At 44.2% G+C, this 27,314-nt stretch overlaps 1 protein-coding gene across 1 annotated transcript in view; it reads right to left on the minus strand.

Annotated features, from left to right (window-relative positions):
• MMS19 (MMS19 homolog, cytosolic iron-sulfur assembly component) overlaps nucleotides 1-21,196 on the minus strand; it is a 49,007-nt gene extending 27,811 nt beyond the window's left edge. The window contains exons 1-7 of the mRNA XM_018562996.1: nucleotides 21,031-21,196; nucleotides 12,090-12,138; nucleotides 10,378-10,478; nucleotides 7,026-7,111; nucleotides 4,868-4,942; nucleotides 2,773-2,842; nucleotides 1,466-1,594 (exon numbers count right to left, since the gene is read on the minus strand). Coding sequence (XP_018418498.1) covers nucleotides 1,466-1,594; nucleotides 2,773-2,842; nucleotides 4,868-4,942; nucleotides 7,026-7,111; nucleotides 10,378-10,478; nucleotides 12,090-12,138; nucleotides 21,031-21,166 — 646 coding nt within the window. The 5' untranslated portion in view covers nucleotides 21,167-21,196. The remainder of the gene's footprint in view (nucleotides 1-1,465; nucleotides 1,595-2,772; nucleotides 2,843-4,867; nucleotides 4,943-7,025; nucleotides 7,112-10,377; nucleotides 10,479-12,089; nucleotides 12,139-21,030) is intronic.
• Between the last annotated feature and the right edge of the window lie 6,118 nt (nucleotides 21,197-27,314).

The following is a 27,314-nucleotide window of genomic DNA, read 5'->3' on the forward strand; positions in this document are numbered from 1 at the left end:
CGGTTCGCGAACAGGAAGTTTGGCAAAATGTTGATTCTGTTGGCGAACTCCACATCAGGTGACGACCGCGGACAACTTCCCCACTCTGAAACGTGGTCGTGGCTTCCTCTAGTCAAGTGTTGTGTGGATGTCACCAGCACTCCAAGTATGATAGAATACGTCAAGATTTTTAGTGAATCTTCATTTTATTTTTGAAGTCACTTAAAGTGGAAACTTTAGCCACTTTAAGTGACTTCAAAAATAAAATGAAGATTCACTAAAAATCTTGACGTATTCTGTCATACTTGGAGTGCTGGTGACATCCACTCAACATTTTATCTGATACGGCGCCATCCGTAGTCATTACGAGCACCCATTTTTCCACATGGGAAGTCCGGTAAGGTGTGCTACAGGTCCTTGGACATTATTCCTCTAGTCAAGATCGCGGTCGCAGACAGACCTGTGCACACTTGCTATGAAGCTTTTTTGTGTTCTTTTTAGCACATACAGTACTTTACAGTATTATTCAATACAGCATGGCTCCAAAGAAAGTGCAGAACGGTAATTAAAAAAAAAATTACATATGGTTCAGAACGGATTAACCTTATTTACATTGAACCTTATGGGGAAATTTGATGCGGCGGAGTCGATTTCAAGTTTCCTAGCTACTACTTCTAATTTTTCCTTTCCTTTCTCACTCTTTTACTAACGTCATGACTTATTTCCTTTGTCTTTCTGTCTAAATAAGGTTTGGACTATGAGTCATGCTCTGCAAACTTTCTTGTATTTGACTTGTACTCTTGTGTTTAATACTGGCTATGTACAATGACATTGTATGCACAAGCGTTGTCTATAAATGGCCTTCCTATACTTCTGAATGTAGTATGTAAAGCTGAAGTTTTCTCACTTGGATCGTTTACATATGCCTTTGAGTAATATGACCTCATTAACACTACGGACTTGCTACATTTGGTTTACTACGAATACTGTACCGATGGCTATGTCCTCTGTATTCTTTGGATTTGGTGTATTTCTCTTTTGTTTATAAATAAAATAAAAATTGTTAAATCAAAAAAAGAAGAACTACTGGACGCAGGCATGGAAGACTTGACTTGTTAAGAAGAGGTTAAGTGCCATCTATTCTAGTACTGAGTTCCTACTCCTGGCATTCATTTATCAAAAGCCAGCAGCAGGCAGCAAAGGCCTGTAATGTGACAGTTTTATGACACAGAACAGGACTTAGTACTAGAAGGTAGTGCTATTTACCTTGATCTGGGCAGAAGTTGCAGCCCCATATACTGCCTGGGCCTAGGAACCAAGAGGGATCAATTTTAAGACTGTAGCTACTGCAAGCACCACAAGCTGCTTGTACTTCAGTGCTGCTGATATTTGTATTTACACTGACTGCATTGTTCAATTGATAAAACAATTTTTTATGAGTGTAACCTTCCAGTGTTCAAGATTTTAACAGTGTTAAAAATCTTACCAAGAGCATAGTTCTTGGTTATAATGTCGTGTACAATTCGGAAGGCCACAAGCAGATTACGCGGATCCTTTTCCCCATCCATGACTTGAATAAACCCGAAAGTGAAATCCGCCCCGAGGCTCTTCAGTTCTACAGTCAAATAAGAAAAGAGATTTATTTTATTTCCTATATTGATATAGCAATAGATTACACAACTCCATACAGAGTGAAATACAACCAGTCACATTGATTCTTGCCATAGAAAAAGCTAAAAATCTAAATACTCCCCCCCAGACTCATTTGTTCAGGAGACAATTAACCTACCAGTATGATATTGATATATATATCACAGTACAAGCAGATGGTGTCCTGGTGAGACTGGAATTAACTGTCCTACCCTAGTTTGTGAGACGTTGTAACCTCAGCCTACAGCTGGATTTAGATTGTATCACACTATATCTAGACTGTCAATTGTGCCTAAGCAGTACCCTGGAAAACCTTGTTTCTTGAATTTCAGATGAAAAACACCAGTACACTGTCTAAGCCTAGACGCGCCTGTGCCTTGAGCAGATATAACTGCTGTTCATCGCCTGTTGGAGATCACATAAGGCACTCCTGCCTCTGACTTCTGATCTCACTAGATTGGGTGATGTCGCTACTGTGCTGGTCACTGTTGCCCTTGCTGGAGAGGAATCTGGATCCTTAGAGCTGCAGTGCAAGGACCTTCCTGCTTCAACTTAATTCTCCAGATCTGTGCGTCCTAAACCTCTCCTGTTGCTTCTTGATCATTAGCCAGCAGTCGTTAAGTGTGGGCAGCCCTGCCAGGGGGTAGTAAAGCTCTGCCTCTACCAAGATGTCCTGCTTCACACAGAGACACAGTGCAGAAAAAGGCCTAGTAGGTCTTTATTGTAGAAAATATCAGCTGCAGGGGGCCTACAGGTAATAATGGTAACTAGTCCTTTGTCCTCTGCTTGCCTTTTTTCGCCACAGCTGTCACACAGTACAGGTCATTTTCAATATTTTTCACACGTAAAACCTATGAGCCATATTAGATAAAAGGAAAGTGCTGATGCTTGTTATTTGTTTAGATAGCAAACATCGCCCACAATGCTATAACAAAGAACACAGCACTCTCAGAGGTTTCAGCCCCCAGGGTAGCTTATAATCGAATGTCTTTACCAGAGTTACACAAACACATATACTCTGGGGCCAATCCTGAGAAGAGTCAACAATGAAATTAACCAATCAGTGATCTGTTTACAGCAAGCAGAAACATTTAGACGTATGATACACATTATCCGAATCTTTAGTGTGTAAGCTGTTCATACCTTCTTCTCTGCTCTTCATAAAATTGGTGATGATTAAATAGACGGTATGGCGATCCAACTGCATTAGAGACTGCAAGGAAATACATATGTTGGAGTTTAGTATAACATCAGAAAAGGTGAGTGTTAAAAATAAAACCAAGGGTTTTTTTCCTATATTATGTTCAGTGCTAGAAATAATAATTTTGTTATTATTTCATCATTGAAAGGTAAATCTACAAAATGCACATGAATATTATTTAACATTTGAAGCCAGAAGGTGGAGCTCGGTGCAAGGACAGGAGGGGATCCCCGATCTTTGATAAAATGATGCTTTGCTAAAACCAGGCTTGGATTATCAGAGGCTCCTAGCAGAGATGGGGAAAGGTTTCATTAGTCATAGGAACTGACAAAACCATGAAGCTTTCTTACAATGCAGGATTGATGCATTCTGCAATAAAGTTTTGTAAAATAAAAAAAAATTGTATATAAAAAAAAAAAAAAAACACAGAAAGTTTAGAAAGTTTGATTTAAAAAAAATGAAAAAAAAAAAAAAAAAACACAGAAAGATTAGAAAGTTTCATTTAAAAAAAATGCAATAAAACTGACCCACAGCAATGGTCAAAAATCATTCTCACAATCAAGGAAAACTTCAAGATCCTAACACGCTGGCATAGGCGCCCTTCCACTATAAAGAAAATGTTTCCCCCTGCCTCAGACTGATGCTGGTGCTGTGGAAAAGAAAGAGAGACCATGCTTTACATTTGGTGGTCATGCCCCTCTATACTAGCCTTCACTATATTTGAACAGGCCATAGGCTGGGCCTCAAAGTTTTAAAAGGCATTAGAAATTAAACTTCACTCAGTGATCCCAGGCCCTACCTCTACCACTACCGTGTTTCCCCGAAAGTAAGACATCCCCCGAAAATAAGACCTAGCGCTATCTTCGGGGATGTCTGTAATATAAGACCTACCCCGAACTAGGTCTTATTTTCGGGGTAGGTCTTATATTACAGACATCCCCGAAGATAGCGCTAGGTCTTATTTTCGGGGTAGGTCTTATATTACAGACATCCCCGAAGATAGCGCTAGGTCTTATTTTCGGGGTAGGTCTTATATTACAGACATCCCCGAAGATAGCGCTAGGTCTTATTTTCGGGGTAGGTCTTATATTACAGACATCCCCGAAGATAGCGCTAGGTCTTATTTTCGGGGTAGGTCTTATATTACAGACATCCCCGAAGATAGCGCTAGGTCTTATTTTCGGGGAAACACGGTATAAAGGCCTACTACACTTTATCTTTTCCTTTTTTGCCAGAACCGTGATCCCAAGCAACTGGAAGTCCAATCTCCCCCCTCCATCAAAGAATAGATCAGCGAAATTACCAATTACTAAAACATGGAGGAACCGACAGCCTTGCTACATGACAGATTCAAACTTTCTCCTGTCAGTGTCAATTGACCGGGAATATGTGTTGCCGTGCACACCCCATGTCCCCCCCACTGACATGCTTCCCATTCACAGCCACCAGGACCTTCCTCTCCTTCTGCTCTTGCATCCTCCATTCCTACTATGTTGCTTCTTTGCTCTGGGTCTTTTTTCCTCTTTCCTCTTCTAGTATATGGGACAACAGGTATGCCACAATTTCATACCACAACTGCCCATAATACCATAACCTTGTTCATGATTTTACCACATCAAGTGACGAACAGAGCCCGGCCATTATGAAATATTTCACTTCATAATTGTTGTTGGCTTGAAGAACTACAACATGTCCCATTGCACAACCTCTTGTATCTGGTCTGTTAAAAATGCTCGATAAACATTTATTGAAAAATAAAAATGTTTCCCATTCTGTAACTGTATGACTCTGACCATTCCTAAAAAGAAAAATGATCCGTCGGATCTTGATCAGGCCAGCTGCAGAATTTTAGGAAATAATGATAAATGTGGATATTGGTACAAACTATATGGCATTTGCACAATGAAATCACTGTGCACATTGGGTGACAGAGCGCACTTCTCAGACTTATTCTTAAATAAACACTTTTTTAAAAAAAGCTAAACAAGCCCCCTGCAGAAAGCTTAGATAAAACTAGAAGAATTTAGACAATTTTACCTGAACATGAACCTCCTGGAATATTGACTTCAGTACAGACACTGCCAGACCCAGGGGGAAAACCTCAGACATACTCTGCGACAAAATACAAATCATCAAAATTATCATCAGAGAATAAAATATGTTTCTTGTAGAATTCACTGGAAAACAAAAGAACTGCAACCTAAGGAAGCCTGGTGCCCACCCCTTGAGAACGCATGGGATAAGTGGCCTCTGTCTCATTGAAGTCCAAGAGAAGGACAAATGCTTTCAACTAGGGATATTCATCATGCAGGTACAGCTTTATACAGTATATCAGCCCGATGTATGCAATGCAACCATGACCATCGCTGATCCCTATGCTTAATTCAAATAAAAGTACGCATTTAGAGACCAGCTATGTTTGGCCTCGACTATACAGAAGCATTTTAGAGGCTTACGAATACTAAGCCTAAAACTGAGGTTTATATAAAGTGAATATTTAAAAATGGAGACTGTGGGCAAATCAGTTTGGTCGGATGAGTGGTCTGGTCAATAATAATCCTTAAAGTGAATCAGTCACTTTAACGATAAAAAAAGTTGGCGACATGTATAAAAGCAGGAGCGAAAAATCACAGCAGCAGCTTTTAAACCCCTTGTTCTGCCCGAACGTTGGAACAGTTTGAACGAACAAAGCTACAATACTTCCGTATAGAGCTAAAGCTTGTCAGCTACCTCTACCCTTCCTGTGCATTGCTATTGGTCATCACTATAAATAGATGCCCCACTGACCAATAGGAAAGTGTGGGAGATGGTGGGGGGTGGGCAGGCTTTGACATTATCAAAAGGTAAAGAAGTTTTGCCAGATCAGTATAGCCTGATATTTGGGTGGAGAAAAAAGACTAAAAGCTGCAGCAGGTATATGCTGGTACCTTTAGGTTCCTGCACCTTGTTCCCCGTTAGCAGCTTTATTTTATTGGTATTTTAACAGTGTCACTTTAAATGTTAGGCATCTAGAAGGGAAATTAATCTCAGATATCTGGTACCAGGCTGTTCCGAACATCTGTTTATTACAGACAATGCAGATCTAGCCAACACCACGTACCCTCCCCAAATACAACATACTTTTATTGGGCCTAGTCCACACAGGCTTCAGTCTTATAAGCAATGTGTACAGGAGGCATCAATAATGCTTTTGAGCTAGCTTCAAGCACCTTTCTTGAAGCTTTTAAAGCCCCCTCCAATTTGGGAGTGTTGAATACAGCTCTAGCTGGGAGCGTCGGCTCTGGCTTTACACAAGCTTTTAGCACTCTCAAAGCTGAATTCCGGGGTACGCACCTATTATCTACATACAAATAGCATGGTATTGTTACTTGAATATTGGAGTGTTTTGTTAACTTATTTTAGATCTGTGCACTATTCCAGTGCCTCTATGTAGAAGCTTCCTCTATTGGGACCAGTCAGTGCTGCTCTCCTGCCTTGTGCAGGGTGACTGGTCTTGTATCCGCTCCCTCCTGTAATAAAGACTGGTCACTGCTGCTCTCTCTCTCCTTGTGCAGGGTGACTGGTCTTGTATCCACCCCCTCCTGTAATAAAGACTGGTCACTGCTGCTTTCTCTCCTGGTGCAGGGTGATTGGTCTTGTATCCACCCCCTCCTGTAGTTATTCTGCAGGCAGCCTGTACTGTGGTGGACTTGTTGGGTCCCTTCCACAGCTCTGCACAGGCTATATGCACAACTAACTGCATCTAACCTGCTAATAGTGGTTTCAGTACATTTTATCCAAACTGGTGTGCTTCTTTATCTTACATAATAAATATATTAATTATATTAAACAAAGAAGCCAGCCACACTCCAAGGACAGCAGCCTTGATAAAACTTTATTGTTCATGACAAGACCACAAGTCACGTTTCACCCAGAAAGGGCTTAATTGCAGAGATTACGCCCTTTCTGGATGAAGTGCAGAAGACTGAGGATGGAGTCGGCGAACATCTTGTGATCTTGTCTGGAACAATAAAGCTTTGTCAAGGCTGATGTCATTGGACTGCTTCAGGTATCTTTGTTTACTGCACGTGGGAAGTGGTGACACTGGCTGGCACATGTAGCCGCAAAGACCAGTGGACGGCGGGTTTATGAGCAGCGGCTTCCCTTGATATTTGTTCATAAAATATATTACTCTCGGTGGCTGAGAGAAGCTTACCAATGCCTTGAGCCCTTGCAGGACATGCGGGGTGATGACATGATGATCCTTCAGTCTGTTTTCATAGAACACAACAAGCACTTCCACTGGACAGAAACACAAAACACTGAAAGTTAGTTTCAACTCCATCAGAAAAATAAAAACGTAATCTTAGTAATTGAAGGGTAGGGTGCATTGCTTGTTGAAGAGGTGCGGCCTTTGTGAGCTATTATGTAATCTTGCCCTTGTTCTTTACAGCAAAACTATACAGTGTTGAAAGCAGCACACGTGTATATATAAACAGCATTGTAGACACATCGCAACATTTAAATAAACTAGTGTATTAAATAGGGATGCACCGATATATCGGCCACCGAAACATATCGGCCGAAAATGGCACTTTTGGCATAATGCCAAAAGTGCCATGTTTCGGACGATACATCGGCACATCCCTGCTTTCTCTCCTCCCCGTGTGTGTCCCAGCGGGGAAGAGAGAAAGTGTCACAGACGGCCGAGGGCTGCGGTCGGAGAACGCCGTTAACGTCCGGTGTCTCTCCTCCCACACTGCTCGGCCGTCTATCACAGTCCGGCAGAGCGGTGTGTGGGCAGAGACAGGTCGCACTGTCACAGGAGCCGGAGCTCTACTCCCTGCTCTGCTCGCTCAGCCTCCTGTGACAGCGTGACAGAGAGGAGAGCAGGCTACATACACTCAGCGATCAGTGATCGCTGAGTGTTTGTAGATAATTGAGGATATGGTATGTGGACTATATCCTCAATTATGAATGAATGGGCGTAATCTACATCCCCTCCTGTTCATTCACGATTGTGGTTATAGTAAACATACCATGTCCTCATGTTATCAATAAACAGGAACACTCAAAGGGTTTCTGTTCATTGATAACTGAGGCTGCAGAAAAAGAGATTGAGGACTTTGTGTCATAAATCTCTTTTTATATTTTAGCAGGGAAATATCAGGGGTCTGTTTAGAACCCCAATACTTCCCCCGAAACCCCTAAAAGTAAAAATAAAAATATTTAATAAAAAATAAATAAAATAAAAATATATTTTAAAAATTTTACAAAATTAAAATAAAAAAACATATTTCTGTATTGGTTTCAGTTTCGGCCTGACGGTTTTTTTTATTTGGGTTTTAAAATTTCCATTTCGGTGCACCTCTAGTATTAAATATAAATATCTCAGACTGTTTTGTGATATCACATAGGAGAAGAAGACATGGCTACATTTCTCGGGGCTGAACCAGAGAAATTAATTGATTCCCCAATCCATGCTAAACAGTGTGTATGGACTTATCTCCACCTGGCAGCTATTGTACTCAGACAGCCAGCACCTGTGGATGTCTTCATACCCTATCAGTGACTGCAAATGATTGGATGCAGTCACTGTTCAACGGCCAGTTTTTCCACCTGGCTCCTTTGAAATTTTCTCTCAAAGTTTGTTGAGCTGGGTGGTGTCAACAGTGCTACATCAGTCAATGCATTTACTGCCCCCTATGCAGAGAGCTCAGTGTCCTATGTACTGTGTTATTGTCACATCCCCATGGTCTCATGAGACACTTGCTAGTTTGTGCCCTACCAGGAAATGAGAGGTAACAATAAATAGGTAATTTATGCAGCTATAAACTAATTACCACAAAAGATGCATTTATTTAAAAACTCAACTAGTACAAGTATTTCAATGTGGCTTTCTACCAGCATGTTGCAGCATGTTGTACAACAGCATTCAAACTGTGAGAGGGAGGGGCAGAAATTGGAGCCAATCAGGTGTGCTGTATGAAACTTTTCTGACAAGTAACACGCTGATAGGAGAGATCAAAGATAGCAGACGGAAGACCTCATTAGTCTGTTGCTGGTTATTCACTGTCCAGTCAGCAGGCTGGAGGACAATGCATACCACTTTACTCCTACACACAGAAAGTGGTGTCATCTATCTGGCTCTGCTGTGTGGCAGGCCTGTGCAAGTCTCTGGAATGAATGGACAGAAATAAAAATCTAATGTCAGCTAAAACAGTTCCCTTATTTGTATCTCATACGTGTGCTGGAGTTCAACTTGATGAATAAAATCAGAGCAGTGTCAGTCTATGATCTGGTTCTGGAAAGGGTACAGTCCAGTAAAACTGTACCCTTTTGGTGGGGATAGATCACCACACTAGTCACCTGGAGATAAAATGGCAGAATGTGTTTCAGCTTCCCAGAACCTTTTAATATTATTTTGGTTTAAAGTAGGGATGCACCGATACCGATACTAGTGCCGATGCCGAGTATTTGGGCGAGTATTCGCCCAAATGCTCCGATGCCTAGCCCGATACATCCGGTATCAGGAAGTTGATGCAGCGCCCAGCTTTCTGATTGGTTGGGAAGCCGGCTTTATGCCCCCTTGTCACCTCATGACGAGGGAGCATGGAGCTGGCCAATCAGGAAACCGGGCACCGCGACATTACACAGCGCCCGGCTTCCTGATTGGCCAAATTGACGTCTCCGTGCTTCCTCGTCACCTAGTGGCTGCTGGATGCAGGATGGACTACAATCTCGTTTAGTTTACTAATTTGTATAGAGATTGTAGTCCATCACAGGAGTGAGCTTGGAGCAGTGACTACTTTACAACACACACAGGGACCATGGGGAACAGAAGTAGCCCCCCTCCAGAAGGACGGACAGTGTCAGCACCAATTCAGAGATGATTTGAGGATCTACAGCCGAGTGATTCACAAATAAGATACATTTTTGTTCATAGTTAAGGAACTTGAATGTATTTTTAAGATTTAACTCCGGAGTTTAGAGTCACTTTAAGTTGATCTTGAAGAACGATATCCACATTCAATATGAAACCATGATGGTTGAGAATCCATCCCCAATACGAGTTGACTGGTCATACTAGGAGTCATTAAAAGATTAGGTAGTTTTATGCTACAATGACGCCATGCATGCATCCAGCAAGAGTCTGTGTGAAAAATCTTTCCGTGACTCAGCTACAGATCTCATCATTTGATGTTGCAGATCATGTAACAAGCAGCAAATGCAGTGTTTCATCTCTTTCATATTCAGCTGCTATTTGAACTGCGCATTACATTAGCAGAGATTGCTGAGTGCTCTGCATGTTATTGTACTGATGTCAGTGTGCGATCAGCCACATTTCTACCAGCAGGCTCTGCAGAGTGACTGCAAACAGCTGGAAGCTCCCATTAACAGACGATTACAAGAAAACCTAACATCTTTTAAATCAATCCTAACATCTGTTCCGACACAATGAAAAACGCTCGGCAAATTAAAGTGCATGAAACAGTCGCGGCAGAAGCCTGGAATGTGCGAGATGCGAAGGCGTGCTGTGAGGAGTTAATAAGACCTTTTATTCCTACCTTCTTTCTCTGTCAGTCTGGAGTAACACTGGAGCAGGACTTGTGACAAAAGCTGCACGCCTCTCCCTCGGCTTCTGGGCTCAGGGTTTGCCAAACATGACCTGGAGAAGGAATGAACAGCGGAAACATAAAAAAAAATCTGCACTTTCTCACAAATTCAGTGTACATCTTATCATATATCATCACATCATATACAATATATTGCCAAAAGTATTGGGACACCCCTCCAAATCATTGGATTCAGGTGTAGGATGTGGTAGGCCATGTAAAATGACAGAGCGGGGTCAGCGGATGCTGAAGCGCACAGTGTGCAGAAGTCGCCAACTGTCTGCAGAGTCAATAATAACTACAGACCTCCAAACTTCGTGTGGCCTTCAGATTGGCACAACAACAGTGCATAGAGAGCTTCATGGAATGGGTTTCCGTGGCCGAGCAGCTGCATCCAAGCCTTACATCACCAAATGCAATGCAAAGCGTGGGATGTCGTGGTATAACGCACACCGCCACTGGACTCTAGAGAAGTGTTCTCTGGAGTGACCAATCACGCTTCTCTGTCTGGCAATCCGATGGACGTGTCTGGGTTTGGCGGTTGTCAGGAGAACGGTACTCGCCTGACTGCATTGTGCCAAGTGTAAAGTTTGGTGGACGGGGGATTGTGGTGTGGGGTTGTTTTTCAGGGGTGGGGCTTGGCCCCCCTAGTTTCAGTGAAGGGAACTCTTAAGGCATCAGCATACCAAGACATTTTGGACAATTTCATGCTCCCAACTTTGTGGGAACAGTTTGGGGATGGCCCCTTCCTGTTCCAACATGACTGCGCACCAGTGCACAAAGCAAGGTCCATAAAGACATGGATGGGGGAGTTTGGGGTGGAAGAACTTGACTGGCCTGCACAGAGTCCTGACCTCAACCCGATAGAACACCTTCGGGATGAGACAGCAAGTCCGGCCTTCTCGTCCAACATCAGTACCTGACCTCACAAATGGTCAAACATTCCCATAGACACCTTCCCAGAAGAGTTGAAGCTGTTATAGCGGCAAAGGGCGGAACCAACTCAATACTGAACCCTACGGACTGGGATGCCATTAAAGTTAATGTGCGTGTAAAGGCCGGTGTCCCAATACTTTTGGCAATACAGTGTATGTTCATAAAAAGGAGGCCACTGAAGCCTCCTCCCAAAGAAAATTATATTGGGTGGCAGAGAGGACGACAACTGCATAGCCTATTTCAGGAGGGGTACGAGGAAAGCTATATGGTGAAGCAATGGAGCTACAGGAGATTCAATACCTTTGTGGACCCAGAGACCAAGTATGGAGCAAGTGAAAGCAAGATAGAAGTCAGAATTTTTGCATACCATGCTAAGGTTTTAGAGATGTCTCCGGAAGGGTAAGTCTTTCAATCGGGACACCCAAATTTGACGACAGCTCTCTAACGCTTACTATACACATTACCATCTGACCATACTAGCAACTTTACATTTACCAAACATGCAACATGAGGACATATCTAAACTTTACGATCCCATTTGTATATAAATTGTGACTTCCTGAGGGAGACAGAAACAGGCCAGGAACATGTGCCAAGATGGAACGCATGTAGGGGAAGCAATCATAAGCACCGAGCAAGAGCCCACAAGGCATCTTTTCCATGGGGCCTGCCATTGGTTTTAGGTGAGACGGTACATTATACAGATTAGAAATAACAGCTTATCTTACCCAAGAGATTCCACCACTTGTAACACTGTGAATGCTCCATCTTTTACACCTGCAAGTAACACAGACGGCAAAATGAGACAAACTATATAATGTACAAGAAAAAAAAAAAGGAATCAGTCAACGTAATGCAGCTTTAAAAAGGAGTCAGTAACAGAAGAACTTATTTCTATCCTCTCTGAGCCTGATGAAGGGGACCCTGCGTGGCCCCAAAAGTGCTTGCATATGAGGGACAGCATTCTTCAATAAATGAACACTTAATTGCTGCAACTATTGTTTTGGTGTGCTGGTGACGTTCTTCCAACATCTGTATGTGGCGGCGCGGCCATCCGCAGTCATTTCGTGCAACCCGCTGGTTTGTCCACATGGGAATCCCGCTGAGGTGTGCAGCAAGGATTTCATATTTCTATCCTGACTCATCCACTTCACATTTTCTTACCCAGCCACATGAATGATGAGACATTTGGACATTCTACCCTTTCTACCAGGACAGCATGGTGAAGGGCAGCCCAAAAAGGAGCGAACAGAAGGAAGCACCAAGTTCTCCCCCCCCCGCTAACCTCCAGGTGGAAGAGGAAATGGCCGTCAGTGTATCTGAAGCCAAACTATTTTCCGCTTTGGATAGAGTTGGGAAGGGTTAGAACCCCGTCAGTTCTTTCGGCGTTGTGTACCATGGTAGAGATTTCTCTAAACATCCTGGTTCCAGAACACAACAGGAAGTGTTGGAAATCCCCTCTTAGTTGTCAATGGAACAAGTTCCCCTGGAGTGATTTCCCCTCACTTCCTGTTTTAGTGACAGCCATAATATTTTGGATTTCTGATCATTCTGTCCCGGAGAGAACAGACACCAGGATAAACACAGGGAGTGACTCTTCCCAGAGAGGACACAGAAACAAAAGTAGGGACTGTGTGTGAAGGAAGAAAAAAACACCAAAAGCAGAACATACAAAGACCAGATTCAATTATATTCGGACTCTCATGCCATAACAATCCAATGCATTTTAGGGGTTCAAAGAGTCGCCCCTATATTAAGGCTTGTTACTGGTGAACACAGCATGTACTGGAATGATGAAATCAGAGGGATCCTTAGGGGTAATTAATCTGATGGTCGCACCAAATGCCGAAACGCGTTGGCTTTTTATGACATGAGAGGCTATATCAGAAATCATGTCATAAAAAGCCAACCTTCATGATATGCTCCGATTGGCTGCAGTCACTGTCAAGCCAACCTTTTTCAGCCTAGCTACTTTGATCCAGTCAAACCGTGTGAGGCGTGGTGGTGTCAGCAGGTTCGCCCACACATCGAATTTTGGCCTAAACACAGGAATGGAGCCGAAATCTGAACCATGTGGGGACAGCTGTAGTCCACGAACCCATTGCACTTCTAACCGCTTAGTCCAAAAACAACTGGTGGGTGCTGCGGTGACCAACAGATGGTGCCATGACATTCACATAGTAAATATGGGGCACCGGCACTCCAAATAGTCAATAGTGCTTCTTTTATTGGCAACATAACACATAAATGCAACGTTTCGGGGTCACGCAGGATCTCCTTCTTCAGGGCCCATTCACACCACATCTAGATTACCTCCAGACCAGTCTGGACCCAAAATGCATCCCAATGTATCCTATGCTATTTCTGGCCTCTGTTCACACCAGCGCAGTCCGTTCCTCACTAGAACAGAAATGGAATGCACTGGAATGCATCAAAAATGCATGGAACGCACCTGTAAGACCATTTTAAGCTAATAATTAAAAAAAAATGTTTAATCGCTGCAAATTCAGGGCAAAAACGCAATGCACTATGTTCCAGATCTGGTCCGGAAAATGTGTGATCCCAGCCTGAAGCAACACATGCGATTGTCAGAATAGTCTCAACAGGTCACACACACAGATGAATTCAATATCTCTTCGATATGTTTATTGAAGAATGTCACGACATGTCATTAGAAGCTTAAGCTAGCGTTTTCGGGACCTCGCAGGGACCCCTCATCAGAGCGACACACGGTCCTTGCGGTTGCAGACCGTAAAGAGTACAGGTGGCTCTTGGAAAACTGATGCGATTGTCAGGGGATCCTGTGTGACTCGAAACGTTGCATTTACGTCAATAAAAGACACACTATTGACTATTTGGAGTGACGGTGCCCCTTCTTTACTCTATGTACGGCCAAGCTGTCCCATCTCTGCTGAGGAGGAGAGCTGTCCCTCCTCTGAATCATTAAGTCATGTGCATAGTCTGACCTCTTGCTCTGTTACAGCAGATCCCTTTTTGCTCATAGTACATCACCGTGCTGTAAGTGGTTGTTGTGAAAAGTCATAAATGAAATGTAAAGATTTCCCTTTTTAGTGCTGCATATAATAAAGAAACAATATAAAAAAAACACCACTAAAAGAGACTAAACAAAGCCAGTTTTGCTCACTCCTTGCCGCAGTTTGCCTTGGCTGTATCAAACATGGGATTGCCAAAGAGTAGTCGGTGCCGTACACAATCCCTGCCAATATTTAAATGACCTTTGTTGCCTCCCTGCCAGCAGTGAATCAGAGGAAGCTTCCGGCTGCAATTGTTTGCACCATGTCAGTCGTAAAGTTATAATGCGCATCCCAAAGTCTCAAGCGGCATTCAATTACTATTTCATTTGCATTGAGCAGATTGTACTCGGGCCACACACGGCACGCTGCTGTTAAATCAGATTAGCTGTTTGCAGATAGGAGACGGCCAGAATGCGCAAACCTGTTCTTTGATGTGTTTTTCCGCCTGACATGACAAGTTACGAGGGACCAGCGACGTAACCTGCACAAGGCTATCAATGCGTTTATGGAGACACGTCATAGAGTTCAGCTCTGCCAAACCAACTTAAGGGAAAGTGATCGAGAGAAAAGGTGGACTGTATGACCATATCAATCATACGTCTGCCATTTTACCAGTGCAATAGGATTAAACAAGCTGAATGCATCCGGTCACTACAGACAAGAGACTGCGCTACTCAGACACTTCAATGAACAAGGAGCACAGGAAAACAGAGAGGTGACATTGGCAAAGAGGGTGCTGATCATAAGTGAGTGGATAGAGAGCACTGTCAGCGATGTCACCAGTCTGGTCTCTAGTGAGTGGATAGAGAGCAATGTCAGCGATGTCACCGGTCTCTAGTGAGTGGATAGAGAGCAATGTCAGCGATGTCACCGGTCTCTAGTGAGTGGATAGAGAGCACTGTCAGCAATGTCACCGGTCTCTAGTGAGTGGATAGAGAGCACTGTCAGCGATGTCACCAGTCGTACGATTTTCGCCGGGTGTGTAGCATGTTCGTAAGATAAAAGCCGGACGGGCCGGTGTGCGCATATACGACACCGTCCATATAGAGTTACTGTCCATATAGAGTTACACCCTAAGTCCGATGGCCAGAATCATTCAACCCACTTCCTCCGAGTACAGATCGTCCTGGACTCACCCCCTACCTGTGACTGGACAGTGATAGGAGAAGCAGCACAGTGATGAGCTCATCTCTCTATAACTCTGCTTTCTCCTCCTATCAGCATGTTCCTTGCTGGCACATAAACTGACTGGCTCCTTGTGCTGCTGCTTCTTCTCTGCTGTAAATGGACTGTAAGAGGGTGATACTGGACAGTTTCAGGCACTTACAACAGTTACATTAAAAATAATCCATTGAATGATATTGTTATAGTTACAGAGCCGCATTCACTTGTGTCTGTTGTATCTGCATTGAGTTTAGCTTTAAGTGACATAACCCACCCCCACGAATGCAGGAAGTCATTGCACATTCTTAATTGAAGATAGTGAGAAACAGGAAACGCACATCAGCCACAATGAGAATTCAAACCCAACTGATGTAAAATATACAACAAAGTTGATCTTCACATGGAGAGAAAACAAAAGAAAATGTCCCCGGAGCAAAAAGTCCTGCAACATGTCAGTCTTGCCGGCAGGACACTGCTCCGTTCAGAAGTAGTGATGGGCTCGGGCGTGTTTGCAGCTCCACGTGCCGAGCCCGCCAGGAAGCTGACAGCGCCAATCACAGGCACTGAGACATTTCCCGATCTCTGCAGCTGCGGACCGGGAACACCTCTCAGTAACTGTGATTGGCGCTGCGGCACTGTCAGCTTCCTGGCGGGCTCGGCACGTGGAGCTGCGAACACGCCCGAGCTCATCACTATTCAGGAGATCCTCAAATGAAGCCTGCTGGGAAAGCAACACTTCACGGAGTGTCCATGTTATGGGTCCCCCCCCCAGCTCTCACTGGTTCCTCCCACCAACCTCCATGTCACTACTGTATCCTGCAATATGTAGAGGTCCAAAGAAGAAACCACTGAGAGCTGTGGGGGAGGGGGTCACAGATAACCTTAGAACATAATGGATCCCAGTGCACTCTTGACCGGAAAACCCCAAAGAACGGGTGGGGGTGCTTGATCAACCGCAGATGCCTCTGCGTAACACAAATGTAAATGGTAGAAGGTCACTCGCACACCAAAAAACTTTTGCAGTGAATCTTCTTTATGGACCACCAAAGTGTCACATTGCTTAGTGACGTTTCGAGACCGTCTGGTCCCTTCTTCAGGCAAACAAAACTTTTGTCAAACTCCGGCCCTACAGGAATCCTACAATCCCATCATGCATCTGCCTCTGGGTGTCATGCATGTGGCTGTCAGAGTCTTGCAATGCCTCATGGGACTTGTAGTATCAGGGAAGCTGGAGGGCTGGAATTAGCCTCACCCCCAATGCAGAGAAGATCTGGTTGGGTACAAAAGGCGACGCTTCTAATTTCCCTTTGTCCTGTTTACTAGAATCGGCCCCACAGCTGCTTTTTATCTGCAGATATTTTTTTTCTATAGGGCACTTCATGAGGGCCGCAGCTGTAAACCCGTCACGTAGTCCTTACACAGCAAGAAAGTTCTGCCAAGTCCCTTCACAATCTGCTAACAATTTGGGATTGTGCACATAAGAAATGACGGGAACACTGAGCCGTGCAAATTATTTAAAGAGTGTTAACCATTAATGTTCATCCTCCCCGCAGTGCAGGATACTTCCCTTGTGTGGAGCAGAGATACACTATATTGCCAAAAGTATTGGGACACCCCTCCAAATCTTTGGATTCAGGTGTTCCGTGACATTTTCTTGCTACTAAACATTCCGCGGTCCCCTGTTACTGGTATTATAACATAGTGGAAGCAACTGGGAACAACAGCAACTCAGCCACGAAGTGGTAGGCCACGTAAAATGACAGAGCGGGGTCAGCGCATGCTGAAGCGCACAGTGCGCAGAAGTCGCCAACTATCTGCAATAGCTGTCAATAGCTAGAGACCACCAAACTTCAGTGCGTAGAGAGCTTCATGGAATGGGGGCCAAGCAGCTGTATCCAAGCCTTACATCACCAAGCGCAATGCAAAGCGTGGGGATGCCGTGGTGTAAAGCACGCCGCCACTGGACTCTAGAGAAGTGGAGACGTGTTCTCTGGAGTGACCAACGGGATGCATTAGAGTGGAGACTGCGAGCCCGGCCTTCTCCTCCAACATCAGTACCTGACCTCACAAATGGTCCAACATTCCCATAGACAACTTCCTAGAAGAGTTGAAGCTGTTATAGCGGCAAAGGGCGGAGCCAACCCAATACTGAACCCGACGGTCTAAGACTGGGATGCCATTAAAATTCATGTGCGTGTAAAGGCGCCCCAATACTTTTGGCAATATAGTGTCCGTCTGTCACTCTTCATATCCTTCATTGCTTCACCCAGACAGTAACACTTTTTAAAAGTGTACTCTGCAATATGTTGTCCCTTTAAGAACGCTGCAAATATAGAAAGATATCAGCTGATCCTGACAGAAATGCGCTGCGCTCTGACCTTCCTGCTGGCCTGACAACACAGTGTCTATGCTACACTAAAAATCTCAAGCAGCATTGTTAGTCCTGCCCAGCTCTCGTCTGCTGGACTACAGAACACATCCCTCTCTTCATTTCCATAAAATAAGGGCTGGCAATGATACCTGGGATATCAGAGAACCAGAGGCGCTGTGTTGTCAGCTCACTAAAGGTAGTCAGGAACTCGCTGGATTTCTGGCAGATCAGCAGGTCTAAGAGAGTGCTAACATGGGGAAAAGTACTGAACAGGTTTCTTGGTTGCCGCCTGCGGCTCTTGAGAAGCTTTCACCTCACTTCCTCTCACTGGGATATAACACACAGGCTGTACCAGGGTTAACATCCTCAGCACTCCAGCTGTGGTGAAACTACAAATACCATCATGCCTTTGCCACTGGGAGTGATGCCTGTGGATGTCAGAGTCTTGCAACGCCTCCAGGGACTTGTAGTTCCACAACAGCTGGAGAGCCAAGGTTGCCTACCGCTGGGCTATAAAAAATAACCTGACAGGGGTTGTAACCAGTGTCCCCACTCATGAATTACCCGAGAGGAAGAAAGTGGAGATCTCCCCGATGCGGTACAGATCCTATCTCTTCCCCACACTGTACAAAACTAAGAAGAAAAATGGCTGCAAGGGAAACCTAATGAAGTGTGAGTAGGGGTGAAGGTGGTGTTGGGGAACCTCCATAACTATACTTGCCTAAAACTGCTGGCTCCCCAAAAGTCATACTGACCCAGTGTGTTCAGTCCTGAATCCGCTCAGCCTTTCCTGGTCCAGACACTTGTTCTAGACCAGGGATAGCCAAACTCTGGCCCTCCAGCTGTGGTGAAACAACAAATCCCATGATGCATCTCTCTCTCTCGGGGTCATGTCTGTGGCTGCGAGACTCTGGCAATGCCACATGGGATTTGTAGTTCCACCACAGCAGGAGGGACAGAGTTTGGCTACACCTGTTCTAGGCAACTAGTTCTTCTGAATGAATGCAGCATCAGCTCCCATCATTCACTCACAGAATCTTTCCTCTCATTCCATTATAAAGCCCACTTGTCTTTTGTCTGACAGACCAGAGGTGGGCAACTCCGGCCCTCCAACTGTTGTGGAACTACAAGTCCCATGAGGCATTACAAGACTGGCAGCCCACAGGCATGACTCCCAGAGGCATTATGGGATTTATGTTTAAAGCACAGCTGGAGGGCTGGAGTTTGGCCACCCCTGGGTCAGAGCCTGTGTCAGTTTCTTTCTTTGGTACCATCCTGGTGACAACAGGAAGCGTAAAAAAAATCTCTTCAGAGTGAGAGGAAATCCAGTCTCAGAGCTCGAACACTGAAATGGGGGATGTGCTGGTGTGCGTTGTATAGGGGTGATGCTTTGTGTTGTTACAATGTAAGGCATTGTTTACATTTTTTTTCTGAACTTTATTTAAAATATTACAAAATGACATTTCATTCACCGCAGTGACCTGCAGTGCGGGGATCATGCAGTGAGTTATCTGCTTTTTTACACAACGCACTGCAACCCTCTCTGCCGATCCCTCCACTGGCTCCTACTTCCCAATGAAAAAATTCAAAATACTAACAACATCATACAAAGCCATCTACAACTCTGCCCCAACCTGACCCACCAACATCTCCAAATATCACCCAAACCGTCCTCTCCACTCCTCCCAAGACCTCCTGCTCTCTAACTCTCACATCACCTCCAGGACTTCTCCAGAGCCTCTCCCATCCTCTGGAACTCCTTACCCCAACTTGCTGGGCTATCTAGTAATCTGTATGCCTTTAGATGAGTTTTCAGGGAAGCCAATCCCACCCCAACATAATAACTGTTATTTTACTTCTTCCATGAACTCATCCCACATAATTATTACTACAGATGCACCGAAATGACATTTTTACACTGAAACCAAAACTAAAAAATTTGTCAGGCCGAACCTGAAAATTACTTTTTTTTTTCCAACCTTTTTAAAAAAAAATTACAATTCTTTTTTAAGTTTTATTTTATTTGTACTTTACTGTTGGGGGGCTTCTGGAAATATTGGGGGTCTAAACATTGCCCTGACATCTCCCTTTTAAAATAGAGATTGAGGACACAGAGTGCTCAATTTCTGCAGCCCCGGCACTCAATAAACAGGAAGCTCTCAGTACAGAGGCTTCCTGTTCATTCACAATCTGGAGATAGTAAATATTTACTATCACCCCAGTCATGAAGGGACAGGAAGACTCCGTACTGAGCTGCTTTCTGTTCATTCATAAAGCGAGCAGAGAGTAAATATTTACTATGTCCTCATTCATAAACCGGAGGTGATGTACAACACTTCCTGTTCATTCATAACTGAGGACATAGTAAGCTTACTATGCCCTCAGTTATTTACAAACACTGATTGATCAGAGTGTTTGTGTTCCGCTCTCCATCCTGACTGCTCCGCCTGTCACAGGAGCCGAGCTGTCCTCTCGCACCCCCCTGCTCGGCCTCCTCACAGCTTTTCTCCTCCCTGCTGGACACCAGCAGCTGGATCGGCTCTGTGTCCCCTCCGTTCCCCGCTGCCTCTGCCGACACAGGTTTGGGGATAGCAGCTGGGATCAGAGGGGACACAGACCAAAGCTTGCAGCCGACGCCCAGCAGGGAGGAGAACCACATTTTCAGCCGCATCCTCCATTCCTGTCCCCACTGTAAAATGTTAGATTTCCTATCACTTCCTGTCATATAGGGTAGGGTGCTTCTTCCTAGCAGAACACACAGAGCAATACAGACCTGACATAATTGGCTTCTAACCCCTCCCACTCCATCCAAAATGAGACAAAATAAAGTTTAGGCTGTACTTGTATTTAAAGTGGAACTCCAGACACAAACACATCTTTAGGCAAATAGAAATTGCAAAAGCGGTCTGCAGTGTGATGCAGCACAGAACTTGCATGCATTAAAAGGAAGAGGATGAACATGACACCCTTGTCATAGGAATCGTGAACTATCACGCAGCAGCTATGGAGGGGGTTGATGGGTCATGCCCCACCTTCCCTGGGCACACCATTATCCAGCTGTGCACCCCTCCCAGTGTGTGCAGTCTCCCCGAAGGTTACCTGTTGCCACCTCAGTGGCTGCACTGTCCTGCTGTCCGGTGACAAACTCTTCCACCAGCCCCCACAACGCGCTCTGCGCCTCAGCCATGACCGCCCGGGTATACTGGGGGACAGCAGCCAGACGCACGCTGCGCATGCGCTACCACCGCACGCTGCTAAGTCCGTCACGTGACCGCGGGCACGGTGGTCTGGACGCAAGAGCGCCACCTTCCTCCCAGGCTTCCGGTCTGCAGCCCGGCTCCGCTCGCACAAAGATCAGCCGGAGGAAATGAAGGCTTAGGAAAAATGGCCACCGCCGTGAAGCAAGCATACGGGACTGCGGACACTTTCTCACAGACGGTTTTTGTTTTGTTTTTCAGAATTAACTCAGTTATGTAAGGTCGTGTAGTGTCACGTGACTTGAAGTTCAAAAAGGGGGAAACTTTATTTGTTAAGAAGTTTGTTTTGTTTTTAGAAGGGATGGGATGAGATTTTATGTGTGTTTTTCTTTCAGTGACCCATATTCACTTTGTAGGACAGTGACTGATTATAGGGAGTGTATAACATGTGCAATACAAATTGCACTTTGGGTATATAACTTTCATTACAATGCCATTTTCGCTCAACTTGATTTCAAAGTGTATGTAAACTAGGGTTTCCACCTTTTTTTTCAAGCGAAACCCGAACACTCTCGCAACGCGCTGACATTTGTTTGGGGAGAATGAGTCGTGTCTTGTTCATATGTAAATATCACAGTTGAGACTATTTTCAGTGGTGGGCCAGTAGCCCCTATCTTAATTTTGGTTGCCCTTGTCTGCCTGGCATCTTGTCTCCGGGTTTCTGCTGCCATGAAACCCGGATACAGTATTCAAAACCCGGACTGTCGGGGTGAATCCTGGACAGGTGGCAACCCTAATGTAAACCCTAACAATAAACGTATTTGCTACATTTTGGTCTGTTGAATACACCACTAAAAGCATTTTGTTATTGCTTAATAAGTGCGGGGGGAAAACAATCCTGCCAGAAATCCAGTGAGCTGATAACTTCCTGTGTGACTGTTCTGCCTCTATTGACTAATCATCTAGCAGTGTTCCTATGTCTGTGTGGACTACAGAACACCACTATCCCTTATGTTATAGCAATGAAGACATGGGGAGGTGTTCTGTGGTCCTAACACACTTCCTTGTCAAGGTGACAATGCTGCTCCTTCATAGATACAGTACTGTGAGTGAGCTTTGTCACCTTTGGGCAGAAAGTGTTACTGGCTGGATCACCACTGTCAATCAGCAGAGGTGGACCTGAAGTTCTCCTTCTGTCAGGTCCTCCTTTACTGACTGACAGCAGCAGAGGGCGGGTGCAATAGCCAGTTCGCTATTGGCTATTGCGAATTGAAATTTTGGCTATTGAAGCCAATAGCAATCTAGCTATTCATTCCTATTACCTTTTTTTTATTTTTTATTTATTTTGTTGGCTGCAGCCCTCAGAACACTAAAAAAACAGCAGGTAGCAAGGGAAGCATTAGCTTCTTTGGTATCTGCCATCATTTCAGGGGGGGGCTCTCTTCCTTGTTGTTGCCCCCCCCCCCCCACAGGTGGGGGTGGGGACAAAGGGCACATCCCTGAAATTTCTTATTTCAGGTTGGGATCCCTGCCCTTATGAAGATTAACTCTTTCTAATTGTCCTGGTCACCAGGAATGAAAGTAAGGGGATATCCAAAAATTTGAAGTTGCCACCAGAACAGGAATAGAAGGGAAATCTTCCAATGGGAACACTCGTCCCTGTGACAACTGGTTACGGCCCCTTTCACACAGGCTGATCAGGAGAGGATGTGCACAGATCCCATCCTGATCACAGCGGTAGGGAGCGGAGTTCAGCGCTGTGACATTCGTGTCTGTACATCTGAGACCCGTGCCAGTCTATGGGAACTCAGATATGTGTCCGTTTACATCAGAATACTCCCAATGTGGCACGATCCAGTCTGGTGAAATGGAAAGCACTGTTCCGTTTGTCTTTCTTGATCCGACCGAAGGCAGGGGTACCCGGGTGTAAAAGGAAGCCTGTCTGTTTACACGCGGCTGCCCATAGACTTGCATTGGGCATCCGATCGGAGTGGCTGTATGAAAGGGGCCTTAAGAATTCTCTCTTATTGGAAAATACATTCTCCTGCTTGCTGTTGAGTCTACAGGACAGGAACTGAAGGCAATTTTCCTTAAAGCGGACCTTTACCCCATCTTTAAAATAACAACAAACACACCTTTAGAAATGTGTAGTAATGGCAAACTACAAACAGACACTTTTAGATAATTGCCGACTTTGTAATCTTTGCATACCTTATTTCTCTATTTTGGCCACTAGATGGAGCTGAGCATATATTTTCTTTTCAGGTCAAATGTATGCAATGCAATACTGCATTGTGACCTGTAGATGGAGCTGATAAGTATTTATTTCCTGGGCTCCATCTAGTGGTCATAATGCTGTATTACCTTGTATACAGTACATTTGACCTAAAAAGAAAATATATCTTAGAATGTTTGTTTTTGCATTTATTTGCACAAAACTAATGTTCACAGGGCAAATGGCTCTGTGACTTATTTCCAAATAAACCCCTAAGTTTAGCCTAAGAGTTTAGGTACAAAAAGTTGTATACAAACATTAAAGAGGAACGCAAGAGTTAAATAAAAACTAACCCTTGAAGTGGGGCTGCTCGTGCACTGCAAGGCTTAATTGCTCGTTTTGGTCTAGGAGAGGAAATAAAGAAAATATCACCCAATCCTCAGTCCCCTCTGGCTGCTAGACTAGTCTCCGCAGCCTTGTCTCCCCTGGGCTCTGGCAGTTGAAGGGTCCATTCACACCACATGCATTGGGGCTGCCGTGCCCATTGTTTCCAGCGCAGCCCCAGCCCCAGCGCAGCATCCGTGACATTTGCCATGTCACGGATGTACACCGTATTGCAGTGGGAATGCGGTGTGTGCTGTAGAAAAGTAGGGCATGCCTCACTTTATTTTCAGCACAGTGGGATGCGACGTGGAACAACCTCCTTGCACCCCACTGTGCCTGTAATACTAAATGAATAGTGACATGTCAATAAAGCTCTAAGAAAAAAAGTAAACAAAGCAACGTGCTGGGATCGTTGCACAGCACGGTCGACTACCGCACACCAGCCGCTGTACGTTTTGCGCAGTGGCTGGTGTGAATTGGACCCTAAGGACCGCTGACGTCATCACTTCTAATGCAGATCCACTGACTTACATTAGACATGAGGACGCCAAGGTATATACCACAGCCAGAGCGGAGGGTGGGAGTGATGAGCACTGACCATTGCAGGACCAAGGATCAGGTGAGTATTTCTTCTTTTTTCTGCAATTTACATTTTTTATAATAAAGTGCAAAACATGTTATGTCCTGCTTCATGTATTTTTATTAAGGCTGGTAATGATTCAAATTTTCGTGTTCGATTCATCAAATTTTTTTAATCGATTAATTTAGATTAATTATAACGCACATACAGACCCAATTACATTGGCCTACACACATACAGCACAGCAATGAAGTAATAAAATGAACTAGGATGACACTAATCCAGCACTCCTCCCCCCTTCCCTTCGTTAGCCGACGGAGCCACTTGGGGAAGGGGGGGAGGAGTCCTGTGACGTCACCGGATCGCCGATGGGACTCCCGGAAGCCGGCGGAGAGGTGAGTGTTTTCATTAGCAATCAAAATAATTTTAATCGATCAAAAAGTTTAATGATTAATCGAGAAATGAATCTTTAATTTCCACAGCCCTAATTTTTCTATTATAGCGTCTTCCTTTTAGATGTTTTGTGAATCTAGTTTTATCCACATTATCATTTTGGGGAAAAAAACATATTACACTTGTAGCTGCCATGAATTCACATTTCTGTGTTTTAATAACATATTGCAGTTAACAATAGTCAACATTGTAGAGGTTTGTCTGCTACATCGATTCAGAAACATCCTTTGCCCTTTCCATAAAGATTATTTCTGATTGTACATTCACACAGGACTTCCAGGGGCTGTCATGAGTATCACATGTACAAAATACAGCAAAGAGTATAGAGACAGTTTGTACTTTGTGGTTACATTTCATAAATGCAGGAAATGGTGAATGTGAATAGGAATGACTTCTGTGACGTGAGTCTCCTGGCTATGCGGAACATGTTACAGCGAGGATCTATATCATTTCTCTGAGCAAAATAGACAAACATTTTATTCAAAGAAAAACTCCACCTAAAAAAAACACACACACGTCATACAAGTCATTTTTTAAGTGACCTGTACATTCCAATCTGTCGCAAGGATTTTCTATTACGGTCAGAAATCAAAATTTCCCTTCTTTGCAACCATTGGAACAGTAGCCTACAAAGGATTTCTCAGACAGCTCATCCAAATGTTTACATGGTTTCTCTCTGCTTTCCTTAGCATTCTGCACAGAGTATAAAGCCCATCTCCGGGATACTCTAAATAGTTTAAATGCCCATTTTACTTACCTAAAGTCATGGTCACGTGATCCTCCTGTACTGAGTTGTCTCTCTTGTCTTGTTTACATCCAGTGGATCCTTCTTCATGCGCATGGAATGACATGGGCACTTCCTATTGGCTACTCAGCGGCAGGGTCCTCTCAGGATCCAGAAGAAGAGTGACATCAGCATGAGGGGACGTTAGGGGACGTTAGGGGACCAGCTGTCTTGGAAGCTTTTGCAGCACTGGAATAGTGGTCCACCGTAGACATGTGCGATTTGTTTCGTTCCGAAGCGAAATTCGGACAAATTTTTGGAAATTTGGACATTCGGATGTATCCGAATTACAGATATAACAAATGTAAACGAATCCAAATTTCCGTTTCCCAAATTCATTAGCGGTAGTTCGTTCGAACATTCGTTTTGTTTTAATTTCTTATTCGTTTCGTTCGTTCGTTGCAGCAAAGTGACATTAGAGAAGGAGAAAAACATTTTTTTTCCTCAAATGTCACTTTGCTGCAACGAATGAACGAAACGCATAAGAAACAAAAACGAACGTGCGAACGAACTACCACTAACGAATTTCGTCCGAATCCGAATTGACTTTCACACCTGAATCCCGAAAAATGAAATAACACAAAATCCGAATCAAAACGAAATTAAACACATTTTTTGCCAGTGCACATGTCTAGTCCACCGCACTGAGAAATGGCAGTAGCAGGGGACGTGTACAAGGGGGGCTTAGGTGAATATATCTTGTTTTAGCAAGCAAAAAAAAAAGCTTGCAATATAGGTTATAGGGGGTCATATTTTGCCTGGAACTTTTTTTTTTTCTTGGTGAGAAGCATTCAGCTGGGATGGACACTGTACTATGGTGTGTTTCTAAAAATGGTACATGCTCCTTTATTGTGTGTTTTGGTACATTAGGCAGCTTATCAAATGAACAACATAACGCACATGCAATCAGACATGTAAGCTGCGTATAAAGTTGGTTCGGTTTGGATATTTTGTGATTTGGGATTCAGATCCGAAATTCAATTCTGTTCGGGTTTCGGATTCGGACGAAATACAAATTGTTTCCGTTTCGGATGAGTTTAGGAATATTCGTTGCAACTACCACAGAAAACCATATACAGATATTAATCCTAAAGCTGAATTTCTCAGACCCGAATGGCATTCAGGATCCGAATTTACAAATTGCATTCGGGAGCTCCTGAATGCCATTCGGGTCTGGGAGCGTCAGCTTTAGTAATATATGTATATGGCTCCCAGATCCGAATGACATTCGGGTTCTGAGTTTCCGAATAGCATTTGAGAGCTCCCGAATGCCATTTAGGTCTGGGAGCCCTATACATATATTACTAAAACTGAGGCTCCCAGACCCAAATGGCATTCAGGAGCTCCCGAATGCCATTCGGGTCTGGGAGCCTCAGCTTTAGTATTGTATATACTGTATATGGTTCCCATGTTGCCGTAACGAAAATTCATACTCAGACCCATTCGGATGCATTAAACCGAAAGACACATCTGATTGGCCAGAAAAGTCACATGTCTGTCTCAGTTTCGTTTTTGAACGAGATTCGGACGGGATCAGAAATTCAGAAACCGATACTCGGATTCGGACACATTCTGATGTGCCCGAATGTCCGAGTTTCTGAAAATTTGTCCGAATTTTGATTCGGAAAGAAACGAATGGCACATGTCTACATGCAATATCACACTGCACCGGTGTAAATGGGCCCCATGGGAGGCTGTAGGGAACAGGTCACCCTTCAACTTCTTTCCACAAGGTGGTATTTAAATAGCACAGCAACCTGGAAATTGTGG

Source organism: Nanorana parkeri, unplaced genomic scaffold (genome assembly GCF_000935625.1).
Source record: "Nanorana parkeri isolate BGI_ZX_2015 unplaced genomic scaffold, ASM93562v1 scaffold2, whole genome shotgun sequence".
NCBI lineage: Eukaryota > Metazoa > Chordata > Amphibia > Anura > Dicroglossidae > Nanorana > Nanorana parkeri.